At 44.7% G+C, this 15,000-nt stretch overlaps 1 protein-coding gene and 1 non-coding gene across 4 annotated transcripts in view; both read left to right on the top strand.

Moving 5' to 3' along the window:
• The window catches only part of heatr5a (HEAT repeat containing 5a), a 60,132-nt gene that overhangs the window by 10,396 nt on the left and 34,736 nt on the right, over nt 1-15,000 (top strand). For all 3 annotated transcript variants that reach the window (XM_063183740.1, XM_063183741.1, XM_063183739.1), the window contains exons 8-17: nt 1,195-1,352; nt 2,104-2,353; nt 3,805-3,939; nt 7,463-7,713; nt 8,429-8,540; nt 8,977-9,129; nt 9,525-9,624; nt 10,751-10,860; nt 11,219-11,379; nt 14,294-14,457. In XM_063183740.1, the coding sequence (XP_063039810.1) occupies nt 1,195-1,352; nt 2,104-2,353; nt 3,805-3,939; nt 7,463-7,713; nt 8,429-8,540; nt 8,977-9,129; nt 9,525-9,624; nt 10,751-10,860; nt 11,219-11,379; nt 14,294-14,457 (1,594 nt within the window). The remainder of the gene's footprint in view (nt 1-1,194; nt 1,353-2,103; nt 2,354-3,804; nt 3,940-7,462; nt 7,714-8,428; nt 8,541-8,976; nt 9,130-9,524; nt 9,625-10,750; nt 10,861-11,218; nt 11,380-14,293; nt 14,458-15,000) is intronic.
• On the top strand, nt 6,097-6,283 carry LOC134435645 (small nucleolar RNA SNORA81). The gene has a single exon (XR_010032056.1). It is a non-coding gene; the product is annotated as a small nucleolar RNA SNORA81 (small nucleolar RNA).

Genomic DNA, 15,000 nt, shown 5'->3' with positions numbered 1-15,000 from the left:
AAATGTAATTTCTAAGATTCCTTTACAAAATATGCCATAAACGGCCCTTGAGACAAAGGTTCCCCACCCCTGTATTAGAGGATTTACCACTTTACTTAACCTGGTTGACCCCTGAACCAGCTTCTTAGTATAGCCCTCTATTTTCAAGACTTTATTTTGTGCTAATATATCATTTGATCAACTCGATGGTTTATGTGGCAAGAAATGTGCTGATACTCACCTTTAAAAAAGTACTGTTGAAATGCAGTACTACAAGTATGGCTTAAGAAGGCCAACGTTGTGAAGTGCTCGTACTCTGTGCAGATGAGTACCTCTCCACTAAAAGCACTCGATCATCTTGTATTTTATCCTACAGCCACTTTCTAAAACGAGCACTCATAACGTTGTGGTGTTGTGCTGTATTTCATGTGGTATAAGTCAAATTCTATGCTAATACTGCATATTGATATTGATCAGTCAATTAATCAACTTCTATTTTAATCCAAAAGAGTCCAAGCAGCCTGTCGGTAGGTTATATCGCCACCATCGTCAGCTGATGTGTTGTGTTTTATGTTGTAAAATGTAACACTTTTCGATCTGATATGTTGACATTGGTTTGATTAACGCTTATTGATCAACGCTTACTTAACAAGAGTCTTAGCAGCCCATCGGTAGTTTAAGACAGCACAGCTAGTGCTAATACTTTGGCTTTAAAAACAAATAAATACATCAAAAATATGATGAAAAAGAAAAATGTTTTGTTTTTGCACACCATTGTTCGGGCAAAATTCTTGGCTTGGCTTCCATCCCCTTTGGCTTGTCTCTGTTAACAGCCCCCAATTTTGAGTTTTTGTAATGCTGGAATTTAAAAAGGATTTTTATTTTTTGACCTGCTGTTGGCTATGTACTCAAAATCAGCTCTGCCCAGAAGAAATTAGAGGTTTTTTTTACATGTATGGTCTTTGAGGTTGCTCTTAAAATAGATCTAAGTAAAGTTAGCCGTGTGTGTGTGCGTGTGCGTTCATGCTGTTCTGCTTCAGCACCTCGTTCCAATAGGAATGTGTCTTGCTAAACCTGTGTGTGACAAATGTAGTTTCGTATGTTGTATTTTTTAAACATGTTTTTACGTATGTCCTAGTATATGTAAAGAAATGGACAATCAGGTGCGTGTGTGTGTGTGTGCGTGTGTGCGTGTGTGCGTGTGTGTTGTCTCAGCCCCACGGCCCAATGGGAAGCGGCTGTGTGTGGAGGAGGTGATGGAGATGCTGTCGGGGGGCTTCCTGCGGGGGGGCGCAGGCTTCCTCCGGGCCAGCGGGGACATGCTGAAGGGAGGCAGCTCCGTCAGCCGAGACATCCGCGTCGGCATCACTCAGGTTGGCACCTTTTTTAGTCACTCACTCAGTCTCTCACTCACTCCAACACTCACTCACTCGATTATTCTCCTTCAATTTGATCTTGTTCACTTATATTGACTGGTCCACTTTCATTTACTCACACAGGCCTAGTTCCTCATGCTCACTCTCACTCGCTTCCTAAGTCGCTCTCACTCATGTCAGTTACTCACTCGCTCACTCACTTGCTCAATTATTCTCCTTCAATTTGATCTTGTTCAATTATATTGACTGAGCTAGCAGTGTGAGTAAATGAACGTGCAACAGTCGGTCCTTTTTCCTCATGCTCACTGTCACTTGCTTCATAAGTCACACTCTCACTCACTCGCTTTGTTGTTGGCTCTCTCTTCAGTTTTCTCACACGCCAGTTCGAGTTTGCTCGCGCGTTCAATACATCAAACTCTTGCTCTCTAGGCGTCATGGAGGCTCGCACTCACTTGTCTCAGTCAGTAACTTGCTGAAACATCTACGGGCACTCAATCATTAGGGTCTTTCACCATCTCCTTCAATTTGATCTACTTCACTTACATTGACTGGTGCAGGTTTGTTCACTCACACGGCTTGCTCGCTCAGTCAGTCCTTTTTACTCATGTTTACTCTCGCCCGCTTCACAAGTCACGCACACATACACACACATTCGCGCACGCGCACACACTCACACACACACACACACACACGTTTACATATTCCAGCCCTGAAAACTGCTCTCTCCCCCTCCCGTCCCGTCTTCCAGGCGATTGTGGTGTTTGTGTCTGCGCTGGGCGGCGGCTGGCTGGAGCTTCACTTCCCCAGTCTGCTGTCCCTGCTGCTGGAGCTGGCCTCGCACCCGCGCGCCACCCAGACGCCCGCCGACGCCGCCTGCACCCGCCGCTGTGTCTCCTTCGCCCTGCGCGCCACGCTCGGCACGCTGCTCGGGGAGAAGGCCCAGGTGGCCGCCGCCAAGGAGATCTGTCGCGCCGTCAGCCCCCAGAAGAAAACCACAGGTGAGTTAGTTAGAGCTCTGCCAAGGAGATCTGCTCTGTTGTGTCCGCCAAAAAGCCAGGATTGTTTTGCTCCCACTTTTTTATTTTTACATAAGGTTTCGGGTGAACACCCTTCTTCAGATGTTCAGGTCAGACGTTTTTTTGGATGTGCAGGCTTCAAACTACTCGTTCAACTTTTGAGGCTGCCATGGATTCGCCAGACAATCAGTGTTAGTATGCATGTAGCACACAAGACAGCCCCCATTCTGTCAGACATGCCTACCATAATCCGCCGATGGACAGTGCACATGTGAACAAAGAGTAGCACAGTTTCTTCGTTAGTTTTTTCCCCCCAATACCAGCATACTAGTGGTCTCTTGGCTGTGTCTGTCTTCTCTCTGAGCTTACAATTAAGATGACATCACCCAAGAATCGTAAATTCTTATGATTCAAAATAACTTGTTTACATGCTAGTTCACCATCATTCTTTTGAAAGAGCTCTGAAATTATACACATAACACAAAAGGCAGAACCTCAAAAAGCACACGGGTAGAAAAAAAATCTGCTGAGTCGAAAGGCGGCTTCCTCACACCCCATCCCCCTTTCCTCTTTTCTGAGATTGGATAGATTACAATAGCAAATTGGCCGGCTTCCAGGACAGACCCATATCTATATCTCTATCCCCCAGCTCTCTGAGCACATGGCTGCAGCCGAATCGAAGCCAGTGGTACCGTTTTGGATGTCTTGTAAATTTAGTCGCTACAGCAGTTTGTAATGCAGTGGTAGTCTTGCATTTCCATCCGGCCTGCAGCTACCTTCCTCTTATTCATTTTGTCAAGTCACGATGACAAGTGAAGGCCATTTGCCATTGACTGTCCTTCTGTCTCTTTTACGGATGCTGATAGACGGGGCATTTTTAGCATAGACCAGCTCAGTCTGTTGTCTTTTTTAAAGATGTTTTTGGGCTTTTATGCCTTTATTTATTATTTTAGGACAGGACGGTGAGAGGGGTATGACTGGAATCGAACCCGGATTGCGGCGTAGTAGTACAGCGTCCTAGGTGATTGAGCCAGTGCGCCCCCATATTGTCTTTGTTAAAGTAAAGAAGGTCTAGTGGTCCAGTGGTGGTGTAAGGTCTCCCAAAATGGCATTCACTTAAAGTCACTCACATGGATCCCGGAAAAGTATGGTCTTGATGTATCTTACTCTAGTACAGTGGTTCTCCCTCTTAAGAACAAACGCCCCCTTATCATCATCATAAGCCTCTCAACGCCCCCTTGACCTCATCATTAGCCTGCCAACGCAGTGCCCTCCAATGGTAACTAAGCACCACTCCCTCTCAGCTGTATCCTTCTCAATGCCCCCCCTAGGGCTTCCCAACATCCCCTTTGGTTCTGTGGAGCCCCATTGTGAAACACAACTCTAGTAGAAGGTGTTTGGTTTAACCACTTGACTGTGACCGGTTTTTCCAGATGCCGGCACAGCAGAGGTGAACCCGGAGGTGTATGTGAACCAGCACGTCCTGGTGTGTGCCCTGCTGGAGCTGGGCAGCCTGGTGCAGGGACTGGGCTCAACGGCCACGCCTCTGGTGCAGGACTCCAGCATAGGTGAGATGTTTACATACACACACACACACGCGCGCACGCGCAACGCGCACACACACACACACACACACACAGTCACACACACACAGTCACACACACAGTCACACACACACAGTCACACACACACAGTCACACACACACACACACACACACACATACAGTCACACACACACATACAGTCACACACACACATACAGTCACACACACACACACACACACACACACACACACACACACACAGTCACACACAGTCACACACAGTCACACACAGTCACACACAGTCACACACAGTCACACACAGTCACACACACACACACACAGTCACACACACACACACAGTCACACACACACACACAGTCACACACACACACAGTCACACACACACACAGTCACACACACACACAAACACACACACACACACACACACACACACACACACACACACACACACACACACACAGTCACACACACAGTCACACACACACACAGTGCCACACAGTCACACACAGCCCTCACACACACACAGCTTAGTACACACAGTGCCACACAGTCACACACAGCCCTCACACACACACACAGTCACACACACACACAGTCACACACACACACACAGTCACACACACACACAGTCACACACACACACAGTCACACACACAGTCACACACACACACACACACACACACACACACACACACACACACACACACACACACACACACACACACACACACACACACACTGTGTCATACACAAACACATGCAGTTACACACTGACACTCATATACACCCAGTGGTGGAAATAAAAGGTGCAGGGACTCAAGCATAGGTGAGAGATTTACACAGACGCCAGATGTCATACATACATACATACACACACACACTCACAGACACGCATACACACACACACACACACACACACACACACACACACACACACACACACACACACACACACACACACACACACACACACACACACACACACACACACACACACACACACACACAGTCGTAGACACAGTTGGTCAGTCAAAAACATCACTTTTGCAAATGTTCTCGGAAATACATAAAAGCCCTATTGTGCACATGCACTGGTCCCTTGAAACAGGAAAAATAGACATGGGCAAAATAGGAACAAGTAATTAAGACTGATTAAAAAAATGGCTTCCACTTTGCTATGAACAGAAATGGAAAAACGAGGAAAAAGGTGTTTCTTAATGCTTTTTGGTGAACATACGATTTTTACAATTAACTCAACATTTGTCTAGTTTGCTACAATTACACATTAATCCTGCCTTAATAAATATATTACTTTCATTATATCTAACTGTTAAATCAAGTCGCAAGTTTTTCTTTTTTTCTCTCATAAATTTAAAAGTTTTATCCTTTTCCTGACATGTTTCAATGGTGATCACGTGACCCTCTGATAAGACTCACGTTGCATCATTGAAACATGTCAAGTAAAGGACATGGAAACCTTTACATGTCTGAAACAAAAAGAAAACGTAAAGACTTTGTTAAACCTCCCATGTTTGAGTATCCTGGCTGTGCGGTGTGATTCTGGGGCTGCTGTTTCTAACAATAGAACCCTGTGATCCTCATGTGGAGCTATAATTAGATGGAGGCCCACTTAGATTCTACTACAAAGGCCAGCAGTTATCTTGGGCACCTTGCGGAAACAGTAACTGTGACGGACACGGTGTGCCTAGTATTGCACAGAGTGTTATGCGTAAGAAACTCCTTTGCTACTTTGTGGGACAGTAATAATGTTGAAGACTAATAGCTGACGGGTCATATGTACAGTTACAGCCCAGTGTCTGAGTATGTGTATGGTTAAAATGCAGCACACGAGGACAACAATGATGAGAGGATGGTTAGAATCTAGAAATAATTTTAGAGCTGACCGCAGGCTTTACTCGTATGTATCAAATTGTGAGTGTGCCGGCCCAAACGGTAGACTCAGATATGCAAAAAGAGGCTGCTACTTGTACATTGTATTTCATGATTGCACAGATGTTTCAGCATATGCCATCCATATACTGTATGGTGCCATCTTGCAATCCAGAAATTTACTTGCTGATCTGTTTAAGAAAACAAAACGGGCAATTACTTGCAATTAACACTAGTCTTTTATAAAGTAAATGATGTTCAAACTCTCAGCCCTTCTTTCCAACAAGCATCCTGCTAAAATCACTAGTGCAGAGCCTTGTGGCTCAGCATTTGGTGTTGATGGCAGCAGCGATATTCTAAAGAAGGGAGAGAAAAGGCACAGAATCGAATATGAGGAGGGGAGGGACCTCTTTCTTAATGTCCAGTGTCCCCATCCTCGAGGTGATGTGCAACAACTGACTGCAAAACAAGCAGTCAAGTTTATTTTAGAAATGGAAGAAATCCAGTGTTGTGGAGCTGGCGCTTCTAACAATAGAACGATGTGATCCTGATGCGGAGTTCTAAATAGATGAAGGTCTGCTTAAATGCTACAACAAAGGCCAGCAGTAATCCTGTGCGAACATATCTGTTGTGTGACATGGTGGTGAGGTGACGTGGGCATGGTGTCTTGTGTATTCACAAGATGTAATGCAGGATAAGGCTTTATACTCCTCTGTTGCAGTGTGAGGGGACAAAGTGATAAGGTTCCATGCTGATAGCTGACTTTATCTATTTGCAGTTGGAGCTCAATGTGCTTGTGTACAGTTGAGTTCCATTTTTGAGTATTTATGTAGTTGGAATCCAATAGCTATCTAGAAATAGTAACAATGAGGGTGAGAGAATGATTGCAAATGGAATCTAGAAATAATTAGCATCCAGATAATGCAAGTTGAGGTCCATATAGTGAAACGGCATAGTTACACATGTGTTTTCTAAAACCCTGAATTTATGCCTCAGTCTCATGTGTGGGACAGCGTGTTGTGTTGTGTAGTGTGGTGCCTGTAGAGTATCGGAATGGGGCAAATTACTGGAATTCCAGCACCCACAGTGTGCTCGCGTCATGCCTGCCTCTGTACAGGCTGCCCTCTCATGAAACAGGCACCCCACCCCCTTGGCCCCACTTGGAGCCTGTTTGCTCAGAGCACTCATGTTTGTGTGTGTTTTTAGTTTTTGAGTCATCGTGTGTGTGTGCGTGTGTGTGTGCGTGTGTGCGTGCGTGTGTGCGTGCGTGCGTGCGTGCGTGTGTGCGTGCGTGCGTGCGTGCGTGCGCGCACGCGTGTGCGCGTACAAAGTATGCCGCCTTGTCCATTTAACTCAAAACACAGAGAGTACACTTCCGGAATCCTCACTTGGACTTGACATTGGCACGAATATAGACACTTCATTTCAGGCCTGTCGATCTGTTTCATTTCTCTAGGTGACTCTATGTGTGTGTTTTGTTTGTTTTTAGTGTGATGGCTTTGTTGATGTTATGTGTGTTACTTAGTTTGTTTTTGTGTGTGTTAGTTTGTTTATGTGTGTGTGTGATCATGTGTTCCTCCTGTTGAACCTTCTCCTCTGTGTGTGTGTGTGTGTGTGTGTGCCATTGGTGTTGCAGGCCTGTTGGACTGTGTGATCTCGGTGCTACTCCACCCCAGTGCCTGTGCCCGCCTGGCGTCGGCCTGGTGCCTGCGCTGCGTGGCGGTGGCCATGCCCGGCCAGGCGGCCACGCTGCTGGATCGCTGTGGCGAGCGGCTGACGGCCCTCAAGTCCTGCCCCGAGGCCGTGGCCGGATACAGCGCCGCCGTCGCCGCCCTGCTGGGCGCTGTGCAGCACTGCCCGCTGGGCATACCGCACAACAAGGGCAAGGTGAGGGCAGCACGCCTGGGGCCTGGGCCTCATCCTCGAAGTGCTGTGTGACAATATCAATATCGGCAGACACTTGTGTGTTTGTATTTGTCAAGTGTTTTTTTTTTTTTTTCAATCGACCTTCTTTTGTCACACAAACATACTGGTATGCAATGACTAGGGCTGGGTATCGCAGCCATGTTCCTGAATCGATTCAATATCGATTCTTAGGGCTTTGAATCGATTAATCACGATTCAATTCGATTCGATTCGATTCATTCCGAATCGATTCAATCTGTTCCCTTCTTGGTGCCAGGATTTCCCCCAAAAGATGCTGCTGCCTATTTTTACATAAAGATGTCAAAGGGCTGTGGCTTGACAGTGTTAACAGATTGCTAATTTGTAATAAGTAGGCCTAGGCCTAATTGACTAATACCTACTGGGTATTTTCCATAGACCAAAATTAAACAAAAAGAAAAAAAAAAAAAGAAAAAAAAAAGATTTTGTGCCCTGTGAATCGATTGTGATTTTTAGATTAAATCGATCGATTATCGATTAAATCGATTATTTTACCCAGCCCTAGCAATGACATTGCAAGCTGATGAAATGAAATAATAACATTGATAATAATTCTGTCAAATAATGCTGAATTTTTTGTGTGAAAATTTTTGATTTCTAATATACAGATTATTTATAGTTTGAGTGTTCATCTTACCATCTTCTCCCCCTCCTCCAGATGGTGTTGGAGCTGGCGGAAGATCTCCTTCGCTCGGCCGCCCAGAACAGTCGCTTCTCAATGCAGAGGTCTCAGGGCGGCTGGCTACTACTGGCTGCCCTCAACACGCTAGGTAAAACACATACACGTGCACACACACACACACACACACAAACAATGACTAAAGCTGTGACGACGACAACAGTTTTTCTAGCCATTTGTGGACTGCTGCATTAGGAATTAACAACAGAAAATTTAACAGAAACGATTTTTCACCATTCGTATGATGCCTGAAAATAGTGTGTGTGTGTGTGCCTGTGTGTGTGTCTGTGTCTGTGTGTGTGTCTGTGTGTGTGTGTGTGTGTGTGTGTGTGTGTGTGTGTGTGTGTGGGTGGGTGTGTGTGTGTGTGTGTGTGTGTGTCTCCGTGTGTCTCCGTGTGTGTGTGTGTGTGTGTCTCCGTGTGTCTCCGTGTGTCTCCGTGTGTCTGTGTGTCTCCGTGTGTCTCCGTGTGTCCGTGTGTGTGTGTGTGTCTCCGTGTGTGTGTCCTTGTGTGTGTGTGTCCCCATAGGCCCTGCGGTGGTGGGCGACCTGCTGGGCCGTGAGCTGCTGCTGCTGCGCTCTGCCTTCCCGCCGTCGGTGCGGGAGCTGGAGGCGGAGCTCCGCAGGGGGGACTGCTTTACCTGGCAGGTCACGCTGGAGGGCCGCGCCGGAGCACTCAGCGGTCAGTTATACGTGGTTCTACATTTTTGTATTCTCCTGAGTGCGCGAAACTAGCTGCGCACAACTCAACCTTTTGATTGTTGTAAACCACAAGGTCAAAAAATTAGCTCACATGGTTCGCTGCCAGGGTCTTGCCCCTCCTCACAACACAGTGTTTCCAAAAAAAACAAAACATCTATAGGGCTGTAATTAAGCGTTTTTCATCACCAGCCAAAACAGCTAGTAGATGTTACTCTTACTAGCCAAACACACACTCACTAATGGGTCAAAGTGGCTTGTAAGTTGGTCTTTTCTACCAGCCAAACTGAAATTTCACCAGCATTTGGTCAGTTGGCTGGTGTTAATTTAGTTATACCAGTGGTTCCCAATGAAACTGGATGTTGTATGTGTCTGCAGCGCTGAAGAGTCTGGTGTTGTGCTGTGGAGAGCTGATGACTGAGGAGCTGTGGGCTCGGCTGCAGACTGCCCTCTCCTGTGCCGTCACTCTGCTCAACCAGTGAGTACTGCCCACCATCACTCTCTTCTCTTCTCTTCTCTTCTCTTCTCTTCTCTTCTCTTCTCTTCTCTTCTCTTCTCTTCTCTTCTCTTCTCTTCTCTTCTCTTCTCTTCTCTTCTCTTCTCTTCTCCCCATCTTTTCTTTTCTCTTTTCTTCTCCCCATCTTTTATCTTCTCTTTTATTCTCCCCATCTTTTATCTTCTCTTCTCTTCTCCCCATTTCTTTTTGTCTTGCCTACCACTGTTATTTTATTTTGTCTCTCACTTCCCTCCTCTCTTCTCCTCTTCTTTTATCACTTTGTTTTTGGCTGTTCTGTGCCACTTAGCTGAGGCACATGTGATAAAACACTGTTACACTGATATACTTATCACCGTGTGTGTGTATGTGTGTCTGTGTGGGTGTGTGTGTGAGAGAGAAGGAGGAGGAGAGAGGGAGAGGAAGTGAGATCTGCTTGGACTTCTCTTCTCTTCTCTTCTCTTCTCTTCTCTTCTCTTCTCTTCTCTTCTCTTCTCTTCTCTTCTCTTCTCGCCATCTCCTTTCTTCTCTTCTCCTCTCTTCTCTTTACCCCATCACTTTTTGTTTTCCCTCCTGCTGTCCTTTTCTCTCTCATACACTCCTCTCCTCTCCTCCATCACTCCTCTGTTGATGGCCTTAGGCTAGGTTTTTTCCATTTCTCTCGTGCATTTCCATGGCCTTGGCCTACTTATAAGAAGGGTAATTATCAGTCAAACTGGGGACAGGCACTATTTGTTACAGTGCCCACCAGTCAGACACTAATCTTCCACCCATTTTTAAAAGGAACACTAAGAAATATTTCCAACCTTTGGGAAAAAGATAATAATTTCCTTGTGACAGGCTGAATTGTGTTTGCTGTCCTCCATGAGTTGTACTCTTACTTGAGTCACTTAAGTTTGCTGCCCTCCATAATTAACAGTCCCAAGCTCCTGCATAAGAAATTGGCCATATTAAATGTCAATTCACTTCAGTTATGTTGCATGAATTGGCTGTTTCAAAGACAATTTCCTTGTCATCTATGATTCGGCCCCCAAACCTTATTTGTGGTGTGAAATTGATGCAGAGTGTGTGATGTGGTGTGCTAATGCGATGTGATGCGATTCCCCTTCAGCCTGCCCACGGTGGTGAAGTCGTATGGCAACCAGATCAGGAACGCTGCTACACTCTACAGACTCCGAGTCTACGAGATCCTGGTGCTGCTACCCCCTGACACATACACAGGTAAAACGTCATGAATGTTAATTCATCTGTTCAATATCATGAAATGCTGGTGTGTGTGTGCTTACTACTTTATGCATTTACTTTTAGCTCTTAATTTAATTATTTTTATTCTAAGCCTAATTATGTCCTGAGTAAAACACATTGGCAGCTGTGGTCTAATGGTCAGGGAGTTGGACTGTAGATCACATGGTTGCAGGTTCAAATCCTACACTTGCACTCCCTCGTGCGCTGACATAGTTGTGTGTGTGTGTGTGTGTGTGTGTGTGTGTGTGTGTGTGTGTGTGTGTGTGTGTGTGTGCGCGTGCGCGTGCGCGCGTGCGCGTGCGCGTGCGTGCGTGTTGCGTATTGCGTGTTGCAGAGGCACTGGGCTCGTTGTTGCGTCAGCTGGTGAATGAGCTGACTGGAGAGAACTCGTCCTGCTGTGAGCTGCTGCTGCTGCCCCCCCTCTGCCACCCCTCAGACCTCCCCCTCACTGGCATCACCAACCAGGACACCGACCACAGATACATAGAGGAACAGGTATGTACACGCGTGCGCGCACACACACATGCACTACAGACCTCCCCTCACTGGAATTACTAACCAGGACACTGACCAGAGATGCATACTAGAGGAGCAGGTATAATATTTAAACACGTACACGGCATCAGAAATCAGGACACTGACCAGAGATACCTAGAGGAACAGGTGTGTGTATATATATATATATATATATATATATATATATTAGGGGTGGGCATAGATTAATTTTTTTAATCTAGATTAATCTCACTGTAATTATGAAATTAATCTAGATTAATCTAGATTAATCTATATCAAAATGGCTCATTCAGAATAGGCACGATAGCGAAATAATGCCGAAAAAAACCTTGGGGTTTCTTAAGACAGATGGCGCATTAGACCAGAGCTCATCTTTTTTTCCAAAATGCATCTCATCTTCAAAAAATGGTCAAGTTGATGGAAAAAATCACAGCAATATGTGTAAAGTGTGTCCAATATGTTAGGAAGCATTTACAGTTATAAGATACTGAAATTTCAAAATGAACAGCGCTATAAGTTGTAGAGGCAAATACAGATAAATCTATCAAACATTTAGGCTATTTAAACAATATTACCTCAACAATTCAGCATTTCTAATGGGCAGAGAGAGAGAGAGAGAGAGAGAGAGAGAGAGAGAGAGAGACAGAGAGACAGAGAGACAGAGAGACAGAGAGAGAGAGAGGAGAGAGAGACAGAGAGGGAGAGAGGAGAGAGGGAGAGAGAGAGAGAGAGAGAGAGAGAGAGAGAGAGAGAGAGAGACTGTTAAAAGGAGCAGCGGCTCCTTTAAGAGAGGGAGGAGCTCTGCGCGTAGTAGGCACAGCAGCCCTCAGCAGAGCCAGGCTACTGGATATGCCTATCTAGAACCTACAGCACTGGCACACGGCGATTTGACAGTTGTTCTCAGAGTTAGAATGCCAGATGAGTTACAACTCGACATGAATTCAGTTTGCAAAAAAAAAAAAGTCAAGCGCGACAACCGCGAGGTTTATTACCGCCGGACATGAGAATATCTCACTGAATCGCAAATGTGCGCGATTGCAACACAAACATTCAGCGAGAGTAGATATTGACAGTTTCAGTTTCACAATCTTCAAAATGCATAGGACTATCACACGGAGTGTTTTGCAATCATAGCACAGGCAAGATTTCTGGAAGTTGTTTATGTATTCTATGCAATGCGTGAGGAAATGTAGGCTATGTCGGGCTGGTAGCTACTCACACACAATAATGTCTCTCTATGCTTCACCTCAAACAATAACGTCTCTTTAGTCTACCACTTATGAAAAAGCACTCAAACAACAACTACCACGGCAGAGGGATTAATGTTTTCAGCATGCAAACACTTCATATTTAGTAGGTCTGCTGAAACAACAGGTGGAGAGAGGAGAAGCGACTGGAGCGCAGTCTAAAAGCGTCTGTCAATTAAACGCTATGGTGACGTGCATACCCAAACTCCAAACCTATATTTTGAGAATAGATTAACGTGCGATATTTTCTTTATCGCGCGACAAGAGTCTCACATTATCGCAGCACGTTAACGCCGATAACGGCCCACCACTAATATATATATATATATATATATATATATATATATATATATATATATATATATATATATGGCAATCTATGGTGTCTGAGAGTTATTTATTTAAATATGTGCAATCCAAGGCATGCAATTGTGCAGAAAGCATATTTAACACATTGAATACCAGCTGTTTTTTGGAATTTTAGCTGTAGACTCCCAGCCAATTTCATCATTTTTTGTCACCTTTTGAACAGCCACTGAATATTTTGTCTTAAACCTACAGACACATGTCAGGGCTTGTTCGAAAGCCCAAAATCTCAGCTGTCTATATGTTTTTACGGTTTGTTCCTAGCGTATTGCATTCCGAAGTTATTCAACTCTAAGCAAGCATTGGTTTAGGTAGAAATAGTGTTTTTCACCATTCGAACGGAGAAAAAGCCTTTTTTGTCACGGTTGCGCTCTTTGACTCTCCGGGTTTAAATTGCGGGTCTAAATGCATTTTCACGCCCGATGAACAACTCCAGTAGCTTCCAAGTAAACTATTTCAATGCAAAAATCACCTGGTCAGGCTATTGTTCAGAGCCTCATCATCTGAAATGCTAGCTAGCTAATGTCACTTGACTGGCAGTTCTGTAGATTCTGTAGTTCGTTCTGTAGGTAAAAGTAGACGTGCCAAAGTGCTCATCATACTGTGTTGCATGCTTTTTTTCATTACAACCTTCCATTTTAGACCTATCTTGATGACAGCAAAACTCCTTATCCTTCCATTATATGTTTAGAAATTGACTAGCTAGCAAGGCACTGACAGGACATGTTTTGATTCTCTAGGAAGTAACTGAGACGTGACGTGACGTGATCAGGAAGCGGTTTGATTCGCTATAATAAAACTCAAATACTGTGTGTAATAAAATGCACAGATGATGAAATATCCAGATCCTGACTTTGTAGGAGTTTTGCCTTTGTAGGTGTTTTCATGATCTATGTCAGTTCTGTTCATCACATTATTACGAAAATCACACAGAATGTGCATTAGAATGTGTATATTCAGAATCCATTAAAAAAAACCTTTTTTTTACGTTTTGGGAGCCAGCGCATAAGAGGCAAAAACGTATTTTTACGTGACTTGGGATTCAATGTGTTAAGAAATGAAAGAAATGTTAACAATGAGCATAATTCTGAGGCCCTCTGTTGTGTGTCTGTGTGTGCATATTTTCAATGCCTGTGTATGTTTTTAATGCCTGTGTGTGTGTTTGTAATGCCTGTGTATGTTTTTAATGCCTGTGTGTGTTTTTAACACCTCTGTGTTTTTAATGCCTGTATGTTTTTAATGCCTGTGCGTGTTTTTAATGTGTGTGTTGTTGGCTGCAGCTCCAGGGTGGCAGCCTGGGCATCGGTACCCTGGAGTACGACCCCTTTACCATCTTCCAGAGCCCTCAGCAGGTGCCTGCTCCCACGCCCTCCGCCACCACCCTCACCAACGCCACCGTCCAGCTCTTTGGGGTCGTCTTTCCTCAACTGGCTACCCCACACAGGTATGTTTTCGTAGTTATTGTTTCAGGCTCTTTGCATTTGTTGAATTGGTTAGTGAATTGATTAGTGGTGTGGATTGGCACTGCCCTCACGATCCGATTCGATCGCGATTTGGGAGGTTTCGATTCGATTCTATCCGATCCGATCCGATTCAATTCTACAATGCATTGCAATGCATTACATTTCTACTGAAAGCAAAGCAACTGTTTAATCAGTCATGATGAGGCAATACAAGAAGTCAGATACTGAGCAACAATTTATTGGCTGTTTTCTGTATCAGTCTTGTAATGTTTTGAAGAGCTTTTATTTAATTTAACGTTCATTTGCTCCCGAAATATCCATGGAAGTAATTGAAAATTGAAAAAAATTCCGGATCGATTCTGAGACTTGCCGGATCGATTCTGGATCGTCCATGCCCCGCATTGGATTGCATCTCTGAATCGATCATTGTTGACACCACTAGATGGGTTCATCTTTGCTGTGTGTGTGTGTGTGTGTGTGTGTGTGTGTGTGTGTGTGTGTGTGTGTGTGTGTGTGTGCACACG

Source organism: Engraulis encrasicolus, chromosome 19 (genome assembly GCF_034702125.1).
Source record: "Engraulis encrasicolus isolate BLACKSEA-1 chromosome 19, IST_EnEncr_1.0, whole genome shotgun sequence".
Lineage (NCBI taxonomy): Eukaryota > Metazoa > Chordata > Actinopteri > Clupeiformes > Engraulidae > Engraulis > Engraulis encrasicolus.
This window is presented reverse-complemented; position numbering and strand designations above follow the sequence as displayed.